Here is a 15659-nt window from a genome sequence, read left to right on the forward strand (position 1 = left end):
GGCAACCACTGATAGACAAGTTTATTGATTTCATACGTGTTAGTTTCTCCCTTTGCGATTGACAATAATTAAAAGATACGGATTTAGCAACGATGTAACGAAAGGCACTCTTGGTGTTGACGGCTGACTAGCGCTGCGCCCGTACCGCGATCTCACTACACACTACTATGTTATCGGGCTTAGTGGATCTGGCCGTCAGGAAATGTACAATATGAAGACGACTATTGCTAGCTGACGTTCTGCCGTTGACCAGTCCCCGTGCTGTTTCGACCAGCTACCGCGTGGCGGGCGCGCAATCGCGCAAATAGCGCGCGCAGTTTGACGTCGACGCCACTGACATGCTACGTCTGAACAAAAAAGTTCTTCGTTTCTTCATCAAATGATTCATAATTTTAATAGAAGCCGATCCAATTAACTATTCGAGTTTGTACCAGCCGGTAACGGTGCGAGGCATTAAGCGGGGGCCGCGGGCGGTGCGGGGCGGGACGGGCATAGCTTTCGGCGAGCTTACAAACAAACAAACCTGTTTCCCCCCGCGCCTCGCGCTCCAACCTGCCGCGCCGCGCCCACCGCGCCCTCCAACATTATCCGCTTAAACGCATGAAATGAACCTTTAGCGTCGCCTCTCAAAAGTTACCTGTCTAAACGTAAGGGAACCGCAAGTAACATTCCACACGCGTTTTTCCTCTAAAGTATAATATATTCATTCGTAGCACGGTGCAAGTTAAGACACTAGAATGCATGAGTGACAGCATTTTCCGTGTACCAACTACGGACAATTATAGGACTACTATTGTATTTTCGTCTCGTACTAGACGTTTAAGGTTTTGTCAACCTGTCCCGAGCTCCGGTCCAGGTGACTCGGTAGTGGAAGTATCCCGGGCCCCTGACGTCACGAATGGGACTACGGGCGCGAGGAGTTCGGTATCGGTACGCGGGGAGCGGAGAGGGGGCGGACAGGGCACGGGTACAGTACAGTACGCGAGAGACCGCGCGCGAGAGTGGTCGGTGCTATCGGTTTGGTGCGGCGCGGCCGCGGTGTGTGATGCGAGCGGGCCGGCCGCCATGGCCACGCTCGGCCTGTCCAAGGTGTTCATTCTCGACAAGTACTTCACTGAGCTGCAAAAGTTCTGGGAGACGGAAAAGAAGCTGCAAGGTGAGCGGCGCGCCGTCGGCTCGCGCTGCGGCCTTTGTCGTTGTTGTCACGTACTTACTTATGTTTTTATCGGCGCACCGAAACCTTTACATTTTTGACGTGTGAACTCAAGCGGGCCACAATGAGCGCCGGCGCTCGCGGTGGAAGCAGGTAGGTACGGAGTGCGCAGCGGACAGCTGTATTGTGTTCTCCGAAAATATGAAAGTTACAGACTCCGTATTTGTCCGGACTCCGAGTATTTGTTTATAGCTCGTTATATAACTATATAAGTATGGAGCAGCATATTATACAGATTGAGCATTCCGAGGTCGGTAGAGAGGCTCAGGCCCGGGGCGCCTCCCCCGCCGCGCGCTGCCCGCCGCCCGCCTCCCGCCGCCTGCCCCAGCGCTCGCGCTGCACTATCTATTAGATCGTGACGCACCGACCGCAACTTGTTTGACTGCTTCTCAAAATAAAAAACTTTAAGTTACTTACAAACTATTTTTGGTCAAATTTTAGTTAAACTTCTTCCTTTTTAGACATGCATATATTTTTGTATAAGCAGAAATAGACATTTTTTTCGCATAAACATAGGCACGCCCAAAAATGTTTAAATCGTTCATTCTACTTGACGACACGAAAGCGACGGGCTAGTAGAAAAGCTCTAGAATTTAGCAGGGCAAGCCGCAGTCAGGCTTTGTAAGCATAGAGAGTGCCGCGCTGTCCCCGCTGCGCAAGCTGCACACAGCTGCACCTTGCGGCTAGTCAGTTGAGGTTTATGTTCTTATAATCTGTGGATTTAAATTGTCCTTCGACATTGATGTTTTGATTGTCCATTGATGTTTGTTGTGGATAAAGATTGAGTTAGGTACCGCTATGCAAAGTAATTCGGTTACATTACATTTTGAGTAAGAAACCAAAAACGAGTAGAGTAGGTAGGAATAGTAGAGTAACATACAATATAACATACACTAGGGTTCTCTCAGTGGGCTTGTATAGCGCCGTGTTGTGTACTCTGGTCGAGCAGCTTTATGCCAATTTTGTTTTAGCAGCTCGTACATTCTCATTCACACAAACATGTAGGTACCAACACGTTTCGAAATCTTCGCGGATTGTGTACCATCATTACATCTCCACCTGTTTCGTAGTAAAACTAAATAACACAGTCTGTACCTAAATGTATCGTATGTATTTTAAGGTGCGCCTCCTTCATTTCGGTGGTCTTAGAAAATAGCGAGAAATAGTTTTTACTTAAAATGTTATATCAACTGTAACTAGGTACAATGTAATCGGTAAAACGACGTGTCCACGTCACAACTTAATGTCTCGTTGAACCAATCTTGATGATTTTTTTATTTGATTCTTCTCATTAGGTTCCGTGTAATGACTGACTGAAAGTATAGTTACTCCTAACTTTGTACATTGCCTAGTTTAGTTAACACATATCGTAGTACTATTCCCTTTCTAATTAGGGATAAGGCGATATACTGATGAATATTTTCCGTGGCATATAAACAATACATAGAATGGAATTCTTCATATCGGGAGGCGGGGGGGGGGGGGGGCGCGATGCGGGGTGGGGGGGGACGCAGGTATATTCCGGCAGTGGCGAATAGAACCCGTAATACTTTCTTCGTAAAAAGAATAATGTGTTATATTTTTAAAACGATTTAAAATCGTTTTTAAGGCGCTAGTAGAAAATTAGAATTTAACCTTTTAACATTTAAGAATATAAATACCGGACATCATGAATGAAACTTTTCTGCTCAAACGCATCGGTTCTATCTCACTTGTGAAGTTTGACACGCGCCGAGACATGTCACTGTATTGACATATCGTAGAACATTTGCTCACACTTTTTTATAATTATTACTTTGAAAATGGAGGGAAAAAACGAAAGAACTAAGTAAATGGCGCTAGCGTCAAGAGTGGGCTGTCATCTGTCAAATTTTTCATACCTCATTCTAGCGATGTAAAATATTTTTTTTCCTTTTATTATAAATAATTTATGAACTACGAGTATCTTAAAAAAACTTATTTTTGAATTTATTACTGGTATTTTATAGAAGTCGAAAACAGTGGATGGGGTAAAACATCCCAAACTCAAAAAAAAATTATCCAGCTATCAAAGACACATGAGATCGGACAACATCCTATTGAAATATGATGTCTTTCGGATTCATTGTTTCTGGACTTTTGTACGGTTGCAGTGTTCAATTTATCTAGTTAGGAGTAATACTTGTCAGAAGATATTTTTTTGCAATGCCACCAGACACAGAATTTCCTTCTTCAAATGAAGACCGTTTTTTTGGACATTTTTTTAATAAAGGTAGTTCATCAGACTTTTCCAAAGACCTTTTACATTAGACATTATTAAAAATTGTGCATTTTTCGGATATCGCGTATATAAAGAAAGTCGCGAATGGGGATGCGATCCAACAGATTTTGCACCGTCTGTTGTGCGGAACCATATATCAAGACGGTTTACTTTGCAAAGCTTAACAGTATGTTCGTGAACGTGTAGGTTATTCTCTATTTTTATTTCATTATGATCTACTTTTGCGGTGTACGGCCTACCCGGGGGTTCCTCATCATCAAGTTTGAAATTTTTAGTTTTAAAACTGAGCAAATTAACTCCTGAACCGTTTGTAAAACTACAACACAGTGTTTTAAACAGTCCGTATCTTATTTGCTGATAGTGTGAAATTTTAGCTTTTTCAGAAAAATAAAAGCAATAACGCCTATAATGCATTTTATGTGGTGCCATGTTCTAAAGCGTATAAAATTTATATAAAACTAGCTTTTACCCGCGACTCCGTCCGCGCGGAATAAAAAAAAATAGAAAACGGGGTAAAAATTATCCTATGTCCTATTCCTGGTTCTAAGCTACCTGCCCACCAATTTTCAGTCAAATCGATTCAGCCGTTCTTGAGTTATAAATGGTGTAACTAACACAACTTTCTTTTATATATATAGATGACGAATTGTAACCAAACCTTCTTCAAAATATAACTAAAGTTATTCTCTTTAAGAATATGTACGCCTGTGAAGTGTTTCAAAAATTATAATATAATCAGGTCTCTTCTCGCGCTGCCCCAAAGCAGCAAGCTACATAAAAAGCGACACGAATTTATTATTATTGGACAACTTATTGTTTGAATCTTTTTGATTCAAAATAAATAAATTTGTTAGTTGAAAGAAGGATCAGTTTATATTCAAATAGTTCACATTTTATTGTTTTTTGTGACAAAATAAAGGTTTTTGCGCACTTATTTCCTCCTTGCCTCGCGCTCGGCCTAGCGCGGCGTGGCGGACACTCGCGGTCGCCTCGCCGTCAATAGTTACACACCTCGCCTTCCATTGTAAATTAAGGTTTATATAGGTATTGTTAATTAAGAGAATAGGAAAGAACATAGACACTGTTAATATAATATTATGCGAAGTTTTCGACAGCTTTATGATGTTGAACTATGAACCTCGTCATTCGACGGCGAGCTTGCGCCGCGCCGATTGCAAGGCAGGATAGAGACATGAGCAAGTCAGAGCTCGCGCGCTTTTTAATTGCAATTACATACCGTCTTCGTAAGAAACGTTGTCGCAGCGCTTGTCTGCTTCTTACGGCCACTTGCACTACTCGTATGTTTAATTTATTTAATTGCGAGTACCGCGGCGGCCTCTTTTTCCAGTCGTCTGTCCGTGATAATTCAGAGTTATTGATGTTTCGTTTCTACGAGAAAAAGTGTTTTCGTCGCCTTCCCGCCCGCTTAAGACTTAATAACATGCTTATGACATTGATTGGAATTTTTAAAAAATTTCTGGCAGAAGTAAATTTATGTAATTAATTTTGGTGTTGGAATTATAGTGAATATTTTGAAAATTATAATTATTTTGAGTTAATACGACAAAAAGAACTTTTAGTTTCGTTAGTGACACGCAACCGACAGATCGGAACATTGTCTGCCGCGGCATTAACGCTGGCGGTGCATTCATTTATTGACGGCGGAGCGACTGCGAGTATACACAGGGCCTGGAGCCGATCGCGAGGCAAGTCGGTGCCGAGTGGACGCGGAGTTCATATGTGAGCAATAACCTTAACAACTCTTGAAACATGTCAACAACTATTTTTAAAAACATATATTATTAAAAGATACAAGTGAAGCTGCAGGCAATCGCTGAATAATTGTATACATTTTATGCGATGCAATTTTGCCACCATTATTCGCTACATCCGCCGCCGAGTCACTCTTACATTTATGTTAGTACAAGTGGGTGAGGGCCCACTTGTACTAACTAAATCTATCAATTTTATTTGCCTTCCGCTTGTTTAAGGCATTTTCAGACTTTTTTTGCTGATTTTTACTATAGCGGTCTACTTTACATCACAAAAGTTCGAGCTGTGCCAAAAAAGCAAATGAATTTTGATGTGAGTTTTTTCGTTCGACAGTTTCACAACATTTTTCTTCTTGTCGTCACGCTCCCGCCGCACCGCGCATGAGTATCCTGGTACCGCCTTCCGGCATCGACGCGGCTGCAGGGCCACATACCTATGTTATTTCTAGTAGTCGTGTTAGAAAATATTTTGGCTAATATTGGATATGTATTAAAGTGGGTCGTAGCCTGCGAGGTATAGCAATGTGTTACAGAAATAACATAAATCCTTACGCTCTTACTTCAAAAATTACAATCACAACTCTACCTGTGCTTTTCTCGGAAGCTTAGTAATAACACTTCGGAATTAGATCGCGCGTAGTTGTACAATGAGGACAACTTTATGAAGTTATGTGAAATTACCTCGAGGTTGTTGCGCGCGATGGTGGGTTGGCGGGTTAGCCCGCCGCGACGGCCCACGCGTCGCACGCTTTATAGTGCCAAAGGCACTTAGCTAGAGGCGCGCAGCTTGCCATCTGATGGAGACGCGTCTTTTATAAGGCACTAACTGCCATTTGATGAGTTTCTTGCGGCCGGTGCAATGACGCGTTTTTGCTGCCGCCCATCACACAGCACGTGTCGCGCATGCTTCAACTTGCTCGTGACAAGTTTTACATTAAAGCGTAACGCGCCTGCGCATGTATTATTTCTCAGTTATTCTAAAATTTACCAACTAGTTATGATTATGATAAAAATCCGAAAGTTATGTGATCTTAGTTTATTTCGATCATTGTCCAACATTCACAATTCGGTAATTATTTACAACTCGATCGTAAATCTCGATAAATACAATTTTAATATTATTTTATTAACACCGTAATATACCAGACTCTAATAAAAATTCTAAACCATAGACCATTCACGATTCAACCAAAATCAATATGGCCGCTATACATGGAGTTAGTCTTGCCGCTGATTACTCAGACTTTCAATAGAAACGCATTTATTATACTTTAAAATCAACTGTTATAATTACTTTTGATTTAATTTATTTTCTACACGTTTAACAAAATTAGATGTATGAGTAGTGTTGTACTTAAGGCCACCGAGGACGAAGGGCGTATGTACATTTGTGTTGGTTGGTACTTCTTATTCTAGATATATACAGCTACTTATCATGAAAATACTATATTTACCTACAAAAGTGCATTCTGCAATTGATGAGAAATTTATTTTAGTGAAAGTCCGTTTATAATAGGAAATAAAAGGTAAGGACACATCATTGTTATGAAATAACAAGTCGATCGGTTCCTGTTTGGGCCGCGAGAGGCGCTCGGCGCGCTGACTCGGCGACATTCCACCACGCCCGCCCCGCGCCTTTTGAAAATGAAATGCACACCATAGCTATCTATACATGTATTATATTATGTGTACAGCTATTTAATGTGTTAAAACATACTAATATTGAGGACGACGACATCAACGTAGTGAGCACTTGATAACTTTTTGTCTTGACAAACTCACTAATTTTTTTTCAGAGATGATGGCCACCATTATCTCTGGTCTCCGCATGACTTGCTCGCGTATTTGTTTTTTTATTCGGGAAAAACCCTTCATATTATCTGAAATGGGAGCTACATGTCCGGTGTGTCCCTCAGGCTCATTGCTTCACCTATCTAACATTAACATAGTCAAGTATTATTTTGTGATGGGTTGTCGCAGTTACGGAGCTTTTCATTAGCTTCTAGCAGTATGTGCTTTAGCTTGTTTAGTCCATTTCATTGGCACTGCGCCTATGTGTGCGTGTATATACACACATATATATGTATATGTACACTCTGGTTGGTCGAACCGTCGATTATAGCCTAATTACACCTACCGAGTAGAGTAGCGAGACAGCAAAATGTTACTGGGTCGAGACAGTGCTGTGGTCGAGTCAGTGTTTTGATGTTTGAGTACTTAACTGATGATATCTTGCACTTCAAAGCAAATCGATTATAGAATGCCTCTGAAGTCGTATTGCTCGCGGATAAAGCACGCTCAAAAATATTTGAAGATACTATCGGACGCGTAGCACGGTGAGGAGGGGGGAAGTCCTGTGTCCTTCGGTCGCACACCAATAAAAAGGTTTTTGACGCGATCCCTCGTCCCAAATTACAGTCGAAGTTAGTTGTTCTGTAAGGCGCGGGGCGTAAGGTGCAGGTCCGCGCCGCACTCCGCACGCCACCGCCCGCCGCCCCCTCGCCGCGCTGAGACCGGTCTGCCCCTCCCTCCCTCCCCCCACACCACACTCTTCCTTAATGTAATCAGGTGTTCATTCTGCATACCTCGAGTCTTCTTCATCGATAGATTCACAAAATAACAGCGACGCGAGCTGATAAACGTAATTACATTTCTCGTATTTCACGACGAATATTAGATACGAAATCTATCGATTGCTTCTGCAACAGTCGTAGTCGTGAAAAGTAGAAATAAGTTCAAAAATGTATGCTTAATGTCATCGCAACGCAATTTACTTATCGTCAGTGATGCCCGCGCCGTGTCGTCGAGAGCTCGCAATGGCTCCGCGTCGCGTCGCGTGCGCAACATCGTTACTCATTTCGATATGCAATAATGAAATTTCACGCTCCCATCGCTCATCTCAGCCGCGCTCGCGCGGGCGCGGCGGCCGCGAGTGCACCGCGCGCCAGTGAGGGGCGGTGCGCGGGCGCCGCTGTACACTGTCGACTTTCGAAAAATCTTATAACGCGCGTTGCAGGTCTATGACTTCGTCGACCGGTGAGCGAGTCGCGGCGGCCTCCGAGCCTTCGATCGCGTGTGCATCGCGTGCCAGCCTAAGGTTTAACTGTGATTATTTTGTGCTCAGACGCATCATCGTCGAATGAGGCCGTGCACCTGCAGCGCCGGCTGCTGAGCCTCAGCTCGGAGCTGGTGACGCTCCGAAACCACCTGCACGTGGGCGGCGTGGGCGCGGGCGGCGCGGGCGGCGGGGCGGCGAGTCCGGGCGGCGGGGCGAGCGGCGGGGCGCAGCCCGCGGTGCCGCCACGCGCGCCGCTCCTGCCACCGCCCCCCGCGCCCGCGCCTGCGCCGCCGCCCCCCGCACCCCCAGCACCAGCGCCGCACGCTGCGCAGGCGCCGGTCGCAGCGCATCCCTCCGTGCAGCCGCCGCCGGTGCCGCCTCGTGAGACCTTCTTTCATTATCTTATAAATTACAATAAATATTATCATCCGGTCTTGCTTTTTAGAATTCCATAAAATATTTTGTGTGAAAATTACAATAGATGTTTATTCATATGTGTTAATATAAAAAGGCACAAAGGTACGCAATGTCAATTAATAAGCTTATTTAAGAATTAAATTACCGCTGTAAACATAATATTATGGGAAATTCAAACAAAAATCTTTTTAAATATGAAAATTCCGGAAAATACTTTGAGCTTAAATTATAGATAATGCGGTCCAACCCCCGCCTCCAATGCAAAGCTTTTGATCCGTCTATTAAGAATCATCCTCCATAATTGTAATCTTCCCGTCAGTCGAGGTCGGTCCAGTGGAAATCAAACAAGGTCCGAGTGAAAATAGGCAATAAACTATAGATGGCGACGCGAGTAGACTCCCGACTTGGTCACAAAACTATGATGTCCAACAGCGGAGACCAGATGGCGCGGCGGGGCGGGGGCGGGGGCGGGGACGGGGGCAGCGGCAGACGACCTCATCCACCTGCGCGGGCCGCTCACCGAGGACGCAGTGGTGCGCGCGCTGCAGGCTCGCTTCTATCAGAACAAGTTTTACGTGAGTGGATTGTTATGTACATACGCCGCGCTGCTATCGGTCGTCACCGGCCACCCTTGATAGTCTTTTAAAATATGAAGTGATTGTAACATCGATTCAAACGGCATGAGGCAGCTGGATGCCGACGAGTCATCGATCGTACAGTCAGAGTAAAAGATCAGAAAATGAAAGTATTTTTATATGGTATTTTTCCAGACGTCCGTGGGCCCGATCCTGGTCGCCATGAACGCGTACACGGACGCCTCTAACGCGCTGACGCCGGCAGCGGCGCGCGCGCAGCGCCCGGAGCTGGCCCGGCTGGTGCACGACGCGGTGCGCCACCAGGCCGACACCGGCTGCCCGCAGGCCATCATACTTTCCGGTAACACCTCACTAAAATGTTGCCGCTTAAGATGCTCAGTGTTAGGATGCCCAATGAACACTGTGAAATGCGCAGGCGTGTCGGGGTCGGGCAAGACGTACGCGTCCATGGTGTTGCTGCGGCGGTTATTCGACGTGGCGGGCGGCGGGCCCGAGACCGACGCCTTTAAGCACCTCGCGGCCGCCTTCACCGTGCTGCGCTCGCTGGGCGCCGCCGGAACGCTCGCCAACTCCCACTCCAGCCGCATCGTAAGTGCGCGAACCCTACCCCTGCCGCGCGGGCCGTGGCCCGTCGTCAATAGAGAAATGTCAAATTCTACACTTTACATTGCACTATTGTACAAACACATATTCTTTCCTTATAAAAAAAGTAGAAAGGGGAATAAGACTAAAATTTGGACACCGATATGCAGTCATTATACGAAAAGCGGAATTACCTCCACTTCCATGTTTCCGCAGGGGCATAAGTTCATAAATTGTGTCTTGCCGCAGGGGCACTTCATCGAGGTGCAGGTGACGGACGGCGCACTGTATCGCACCAAGATCCACTGCTACTTCCTGGACCAGACGCGCGTCGTGCGGCCGCCGCCCGGCGAGCGCAACTACCATATCTTCTACCAAATGCTGGCTGGTCTGGCGCCCGACGAGCGCCTGCAGCTGCACCTCGACGGCTACACCGCGCAGGACCTGCGGTACGCCGTCCGCCCGCCCGCCTCCCCGCCGACTCGCCGCCACCTCACCGCCGCCTACAGCATATCGTTGTCATATCGTTACAGGTATCTGGCATCCTCTCAACATCGAAGGCCCGAGCCGGAGGACGCTGCTCGCTTCCACGCGTGGAAAACGTGCCTCGGCATCCTCGGCATTCCGTTCCTGGACGTGGTGCGCGTGCTTGCGGCGGTGCTGCTGCTCGGCAACGTGCAGTTCGGCGAGGGCGCAGAGGGCGCGGCCGAGCCCGCCGGCGAGGCCGAGCTGGCGGCCGCCGCCTCCCTGCTGGGCGTCGCCGCACCGGCGCTGCTACGCGGGCTGGCGTCGCGCACGGCGCCGCGACACGCGCGCCCTCAGGTGCGCGGCGCGGCCGGACCTGCGCACGCCGCCTGCGCGCGCGACGCACTCGCCAAGGCGTTGTACTGCCGCACCGTGGCCACCATCGTGCGCCGCGCCAACTCGCTCAAGCGACTGGGCTCGACGCTCGGCACGCTCTCCTCGGACTCGAACGACTCGGTGCGAGACCAGGACGCGGCGTCGCGGCGCGCCTCCACTGCGGGCGGGCGGTCGCGTGCGGGCGCGCAAGGCATGGCGGCGCTCAACGACGCGGTGCGACACGCGACCGACGGCTTCGTCGGCATCCTGGACATGTTCGGGTTCGAGGATGCCGCGCCCAGCCGGCTGGAGCACCTGTGCGCCAATCTTTGCGCGGAGACCATGCAGCACTTCTACAACACGCACGTGTTCAAGTCGTCGGCGGAGTCGTGCCGCGAGGAGGGCGTGGCGGGCGCGCTCGAGGTGGAGTACGTCGATAACGTGCCCTGCATCGACCTCGTGTCCTCGCTGCGCGCCGGTCTGCTCGCCGCGCTCGACGCCGAGTGCGCCGCGCGCGGCTCGCCCGAGCACTACGTCGCCAGGATCAGGACCGCGCACAGGTCGGTCACCGCGCCCGGGACACGGCGTCGACTTTGTCATTCTTAAATAAATAAAATTTTAATAATGAAAAATTTTGTCGAGTGCGGGTGGCGCTATAACGACCTCGGTAAAAGTAAGATGCAGACCGACGAGAGCTGAGGGTGGTGTATGCGCAGGGGACACCCGCGGCTGGGCGAGGCGCGGCCTCCGCACGCGCGCCGCTTCGCCGTGCGCCACTACGCCGGCGAGGTGGTGTACGACGCGGCCGAGTTCCTGGACGCCAACCGCGACTGCGTGCCCGACGCCCTGCTCGCCGCCTTCGACTCGCGCTGCTGCGAGTTCGGCTTCGCCACGCATCTCTTCGGCGCCGAGCTCAAGGTGCGTCCGCCGCCCGACGTCACGATGAATAGGATCGATCCGGCGTTTGTGATCTACAATTTCGTATGCACGCGGTGATGTCCTCGGGACGTTTTAGGCTATAATTACACATGTGGACAAAGTTGTTCATCGAGCAGTATCGTGCGCACAGGCGCTGGCTGCGAGCGGCGGCGCGACTGGCGCGCTGTTCCGCGCCTCGCCCACCGCGCTGGCGCCCGCGGGGCCCGCCGCGCCCGCAGCGCCCGCCTCCACCCTCACGCAGGACTTCCACACGCGGTTGGACAACTTGTTGCGCACGCTGGTGCACGCGCGGCCGCACTTCGTGCGCTGCCTGCGCGCCAACGCCGCCGAGACCCCCATGCTGTTCGAGCGCGCCGTCGTCGCCAACCAGGTTACGATTTTATTTGTTTGTAATTTAAAAAAAATGTGAGCCCTCATGGGACGCCTGGCAGATGTGAAACATCGTGTGTGTACAAGTAATAGCGCCAAAGTAAGCGTGGCGACCCGTCGCCACGGCAAGCGTCGCCACGCCAACAATTCAGTTTACAAGTGAGCCTATAGATGTTTCACATCAATAAAAAAAATCACAAGAAGAAATACAAAGCTATCCACTTGCGGCCGTAAAACGATCACCTAAACTCGTCGACAGGTGCGGGCGCTGCAAATATTGGAGACCGTACAGCTGATGGCCAACGGGTACCCGCACCGCATGCGGTTCCGCGCATTCGGCGCGCGCTACCGGGCGCTGTGGCGGCGCGGCGAGCGGTGCGCGGCGGGCGGCGCGGCGGGCGGCGCGGCGGGCGGGGCGGTGGAGCGCGAGGCGGGCGCGGCGTGCGCGCGTGTACTCCGCGCAGTGGCCGCGGCGGCCGCCCCGCCGGCGCCCTCCTCCCCGGCGGCCGTGCGCTGGGCGCTCGGAAAGCGCCACGTCTTCCTCAGCGAGGGCATGCGACAAGTAACGAACACACACATTCTACACGCCATACAACGATTGCTTCAATTGTATCGGAATATTTGTTTCCACCGCCACTTTAAATTGATTTCATGCAGAATTGCGAATTCTGATCTTCAAACATACACGACGAGCTCGGATGAAACACTGCCTCCTTGAAGCGGTTCAGACATTTCAACTTTTTATAAAAGGTGAAGTTTCCAAATAGCATTTGATACTCGTACGAGAGTGACCTTGCTTACAGACACTGACCTCTATTAAATGAACAGGCCATGTACGGTGTAAACAACGCATAATATATTGTTTTCACCTCATCAAAATTTTACACGTTTATAACACACGTTCAGAATGCATATACAGTTTATGTCCCGCAGGTAAGATTTGCCGATGATTTTTCTTCTGGTAACTACACAATCGGTAGATTGGATAGTGGAAAATCGGAGCAAAGGTGGACTGGCTCATTTTTGCGGTGAATAAAGTTTGCATTTTGGTGGCACAAGATCGACACGCCCCAGCAGGAGACCGCATCGTGACTGCGACTTGCACGCGCGACGCTCAATTAAAAGCCGCCCACACTCCCGGTCCAGATCTCCAGATCTATCTATAGCTCGTCTGCATACTTCGAGAAGATTTTTAGTTTTAGACTAGAATAGATATGAATATGTGTGTCATGTCTTCAGGTGCTGGAGCGAATGCGGCGCGCGCGGCGGCAAGCTGCGGCCGAGTGCATCCAGGCGGCGTGGCGGCGGCACCGCGCCCGCGCGCCTCGCACCGCCGCGCCCGCGCCGCCGCAGCGCCCGCGACCCGCACCGATCACGGGCACGCCGCCGCCCGACCCGCCCGGCCTGCCCGACCCGCCCGACCCGCCTGACAAGTGCGACGCCACCCTCGTCAAGCGCACCTGTTCGCTCTTTGGACTCGACCTAGTGAGTTCGTAATATGTTAATTTTCTAGCCACGTTTCACACGGTAAAATCCAATCGCGACGTTAACTACTGCGCAGTTCGGAATGGTGCGCGGCAGAGTGAGCTGTGGTCGTAGGAAAGGAAGCAGTAAACACGTTGTTGTAGGAGCGGCCTCCTCCCCTGCCGCCGTCGCGAGCGTACACGGTGTCGAACGGCGTGAAGCTGGGCTACCCGCAGCAGCGCGTGCTGGCCGCGGACTGGGCGGACGAGAGCGGCGCGTTGCGGCTGCGCGCCGGCGACACCGTGCTGGCGCTGGGCGCCGCGCGCCGCGGACACGTCGCCGTGCAGGTGACACCCCGACACCTCACACCTACAACTCGCGGGCAGATCGCCTCGAGGGTTAAGGCCACGGATTTATTTACAAATCGCGAAGTGTCGAAAAGAATCTGTAATATATGTACATTACTTTATTTTGTATGTTCATTTTACTTTAACTTCGATAATCGTTAAAAATTATCCATTTATAATGTTTTTGTAAAATAAGTAGAAAGAACAATTATACATTTATTTATTTCGATCTTTTTGAATTCTATAGTAATTTCTTTCTAGAAATATCAAAAGCTCAGCTCAGCTCAGCTGGAGGACGGATTTCCGGGACGTTTACTATTTGCCATGAGCCATGACAGACAATGAATTACTTATTCAGATGAAAATAATTCCAAAGCATATCATTTTTATAAAATCAAATGGATATTTTAGGAAATGGAAGTTTGGAAAAATCCGTGACTTTACCCTCATTCAAATTACAATGAATAAAAACATCAACACTCGTTCATACGAAAATATATTTTGTGTCAGTTTAATATGTATTGCATGCGAGCAAATGCCACCAAATGTTTAAACTGACCGCGATAAAATTTGGCCGCCTGATTTCGGTAAAATACCGAAGTGATCCATACACATCCTCAATAAATCTCGAATGTTGTTAATGAGTAGGTAACTTATAGAGAGACCAGAGCACAGGACGTACAAAAAGAGGATATCGCCCTGCTCTGTACTTTTATTCACGCCCGATGTTCCCGGGACTCTACCATTGTTATATAAAATAATTTGAAATAGCCCAAGTTCTGTAAAGCAGCAAAGAGAAATGTGCGGTTGTCGTGTCGCAGGTACTGGGGCGCACGGTGCCGGTGCCGCACAGCGTGCTGGCGCCGCCGCGCGCGCTGCGACCCCGCGCGCCGCCCGCCGCGCCCCCCGCACCCCCCGTGGCGCCCCCCGCACCCCACGCCCTCACATGACCTCTCTGACACGACAAACTTTTCTTACAATGAAGGCTATTGCGACTTTGCGTTACAAAATATTCACATCAAAGATGTGACGTCACAGTGATCGATGTCACAGTGACAGGATAGGATTGTCACCGTGGCGACGGTCCACGGACACGGACAGCGCGGCCGCTGTCGGAGGACACTTCGGCGAGCCGCATCGTGAGACAAACATTTATAACCCGGTGGGCAATCTGAAAATGCCACGAGTGCTTCGATGGACTTTACCTGCCTTGTTTTATGGTGACTTGTGCGTTATTTTTATTCCTAAGTATGTATGTTAACCATAAATTCCATGTTTTCTGACAAAACTATTCTCTCCAACAACGCCCCTCTCGATATGTAATTATTCAAAATACGATACGAAATGGAAGTTTATTGTAAAGTGATATAGATGTTTGATGCAATATTGATTATGTATACATTATAGTCGCGGCCCGCCGCTCCGCTTGTCCCGCTAATCCCGCACCGGCGGGTGTCGCCTCAATAGTCCACAGATAGAATGAGCGGCTCCGGCTCGCTGTACACTAAACGTCTTAATTCATGAAAAGACAAACGTATGTCACGATTATGTTAATAATTCTATTACACAATTATTTATGTTTTCCTCATACAATACTTGTTATGGACGAACTCTATGTAAACTATAATTTTGTGCATGTGTGTATGTGTGTGTGTATGAGCGTGTGTCGAGCGATGTAAGTTCGCGCCGCAGCCGACCAGAGTCTGAAGCCCTACTCACTCGACGACTCGATAATGTAGTTAGGGTAACGTACAAAATAAAGATTATATTTTAAAATACTCATTATTTTATTTGTAATAGTA

At 48.9% G+C, this 15659-nt stretch overlaps 1 protein-coding gene across 1 annotated transcript; it reads left to right on the forward strand.

The window, feature by feature from the left end:
- Positions 1–632: 632 nt before the first annotated feature.
- LOC106718896 (unconventional myosin-XIX) lies at positions 633–15321 on the forward strand. Its single transcript, XM_045680245.1, has 13 exons — positions 633–1156; positions 8370–8674; positions 9158–9295; positions 9491–9656; positions 9732–9904; positions 10148–10347; positions 10432–11298; positions 11455–11656; positions 11808–12047; positions 12306–12608; positions 13286–13531; positions 13675–13857; positions 14679–15321. The coding sequence occupies exons 1-13, from the start codon at positions 742–744 to the stop codon at positions 14805–14807; spliced, it is 3567 nt and encodes a 1188-aa protein (XP_045536201.1). The 5' UTR covers positions 633–741; the 3' UTR covers positions 14808–15321.
- The last annotated feature ends 338 nt before the right edge of the window (positions 15322–15659 follow it).

Source organism: Papilio machaon, chromosome 12, assembly GCF_912999745.1.
Source record: "Papilio machaon chromosome 12, ilPapMach1.1, whole genome shotgun sequence".
Lineage (NCBI taxonomy): Eukaryota > Metazoa > Arthropoda > Insecta > Lepidoptera > Papilionidae > Papilio > Papilio machaon.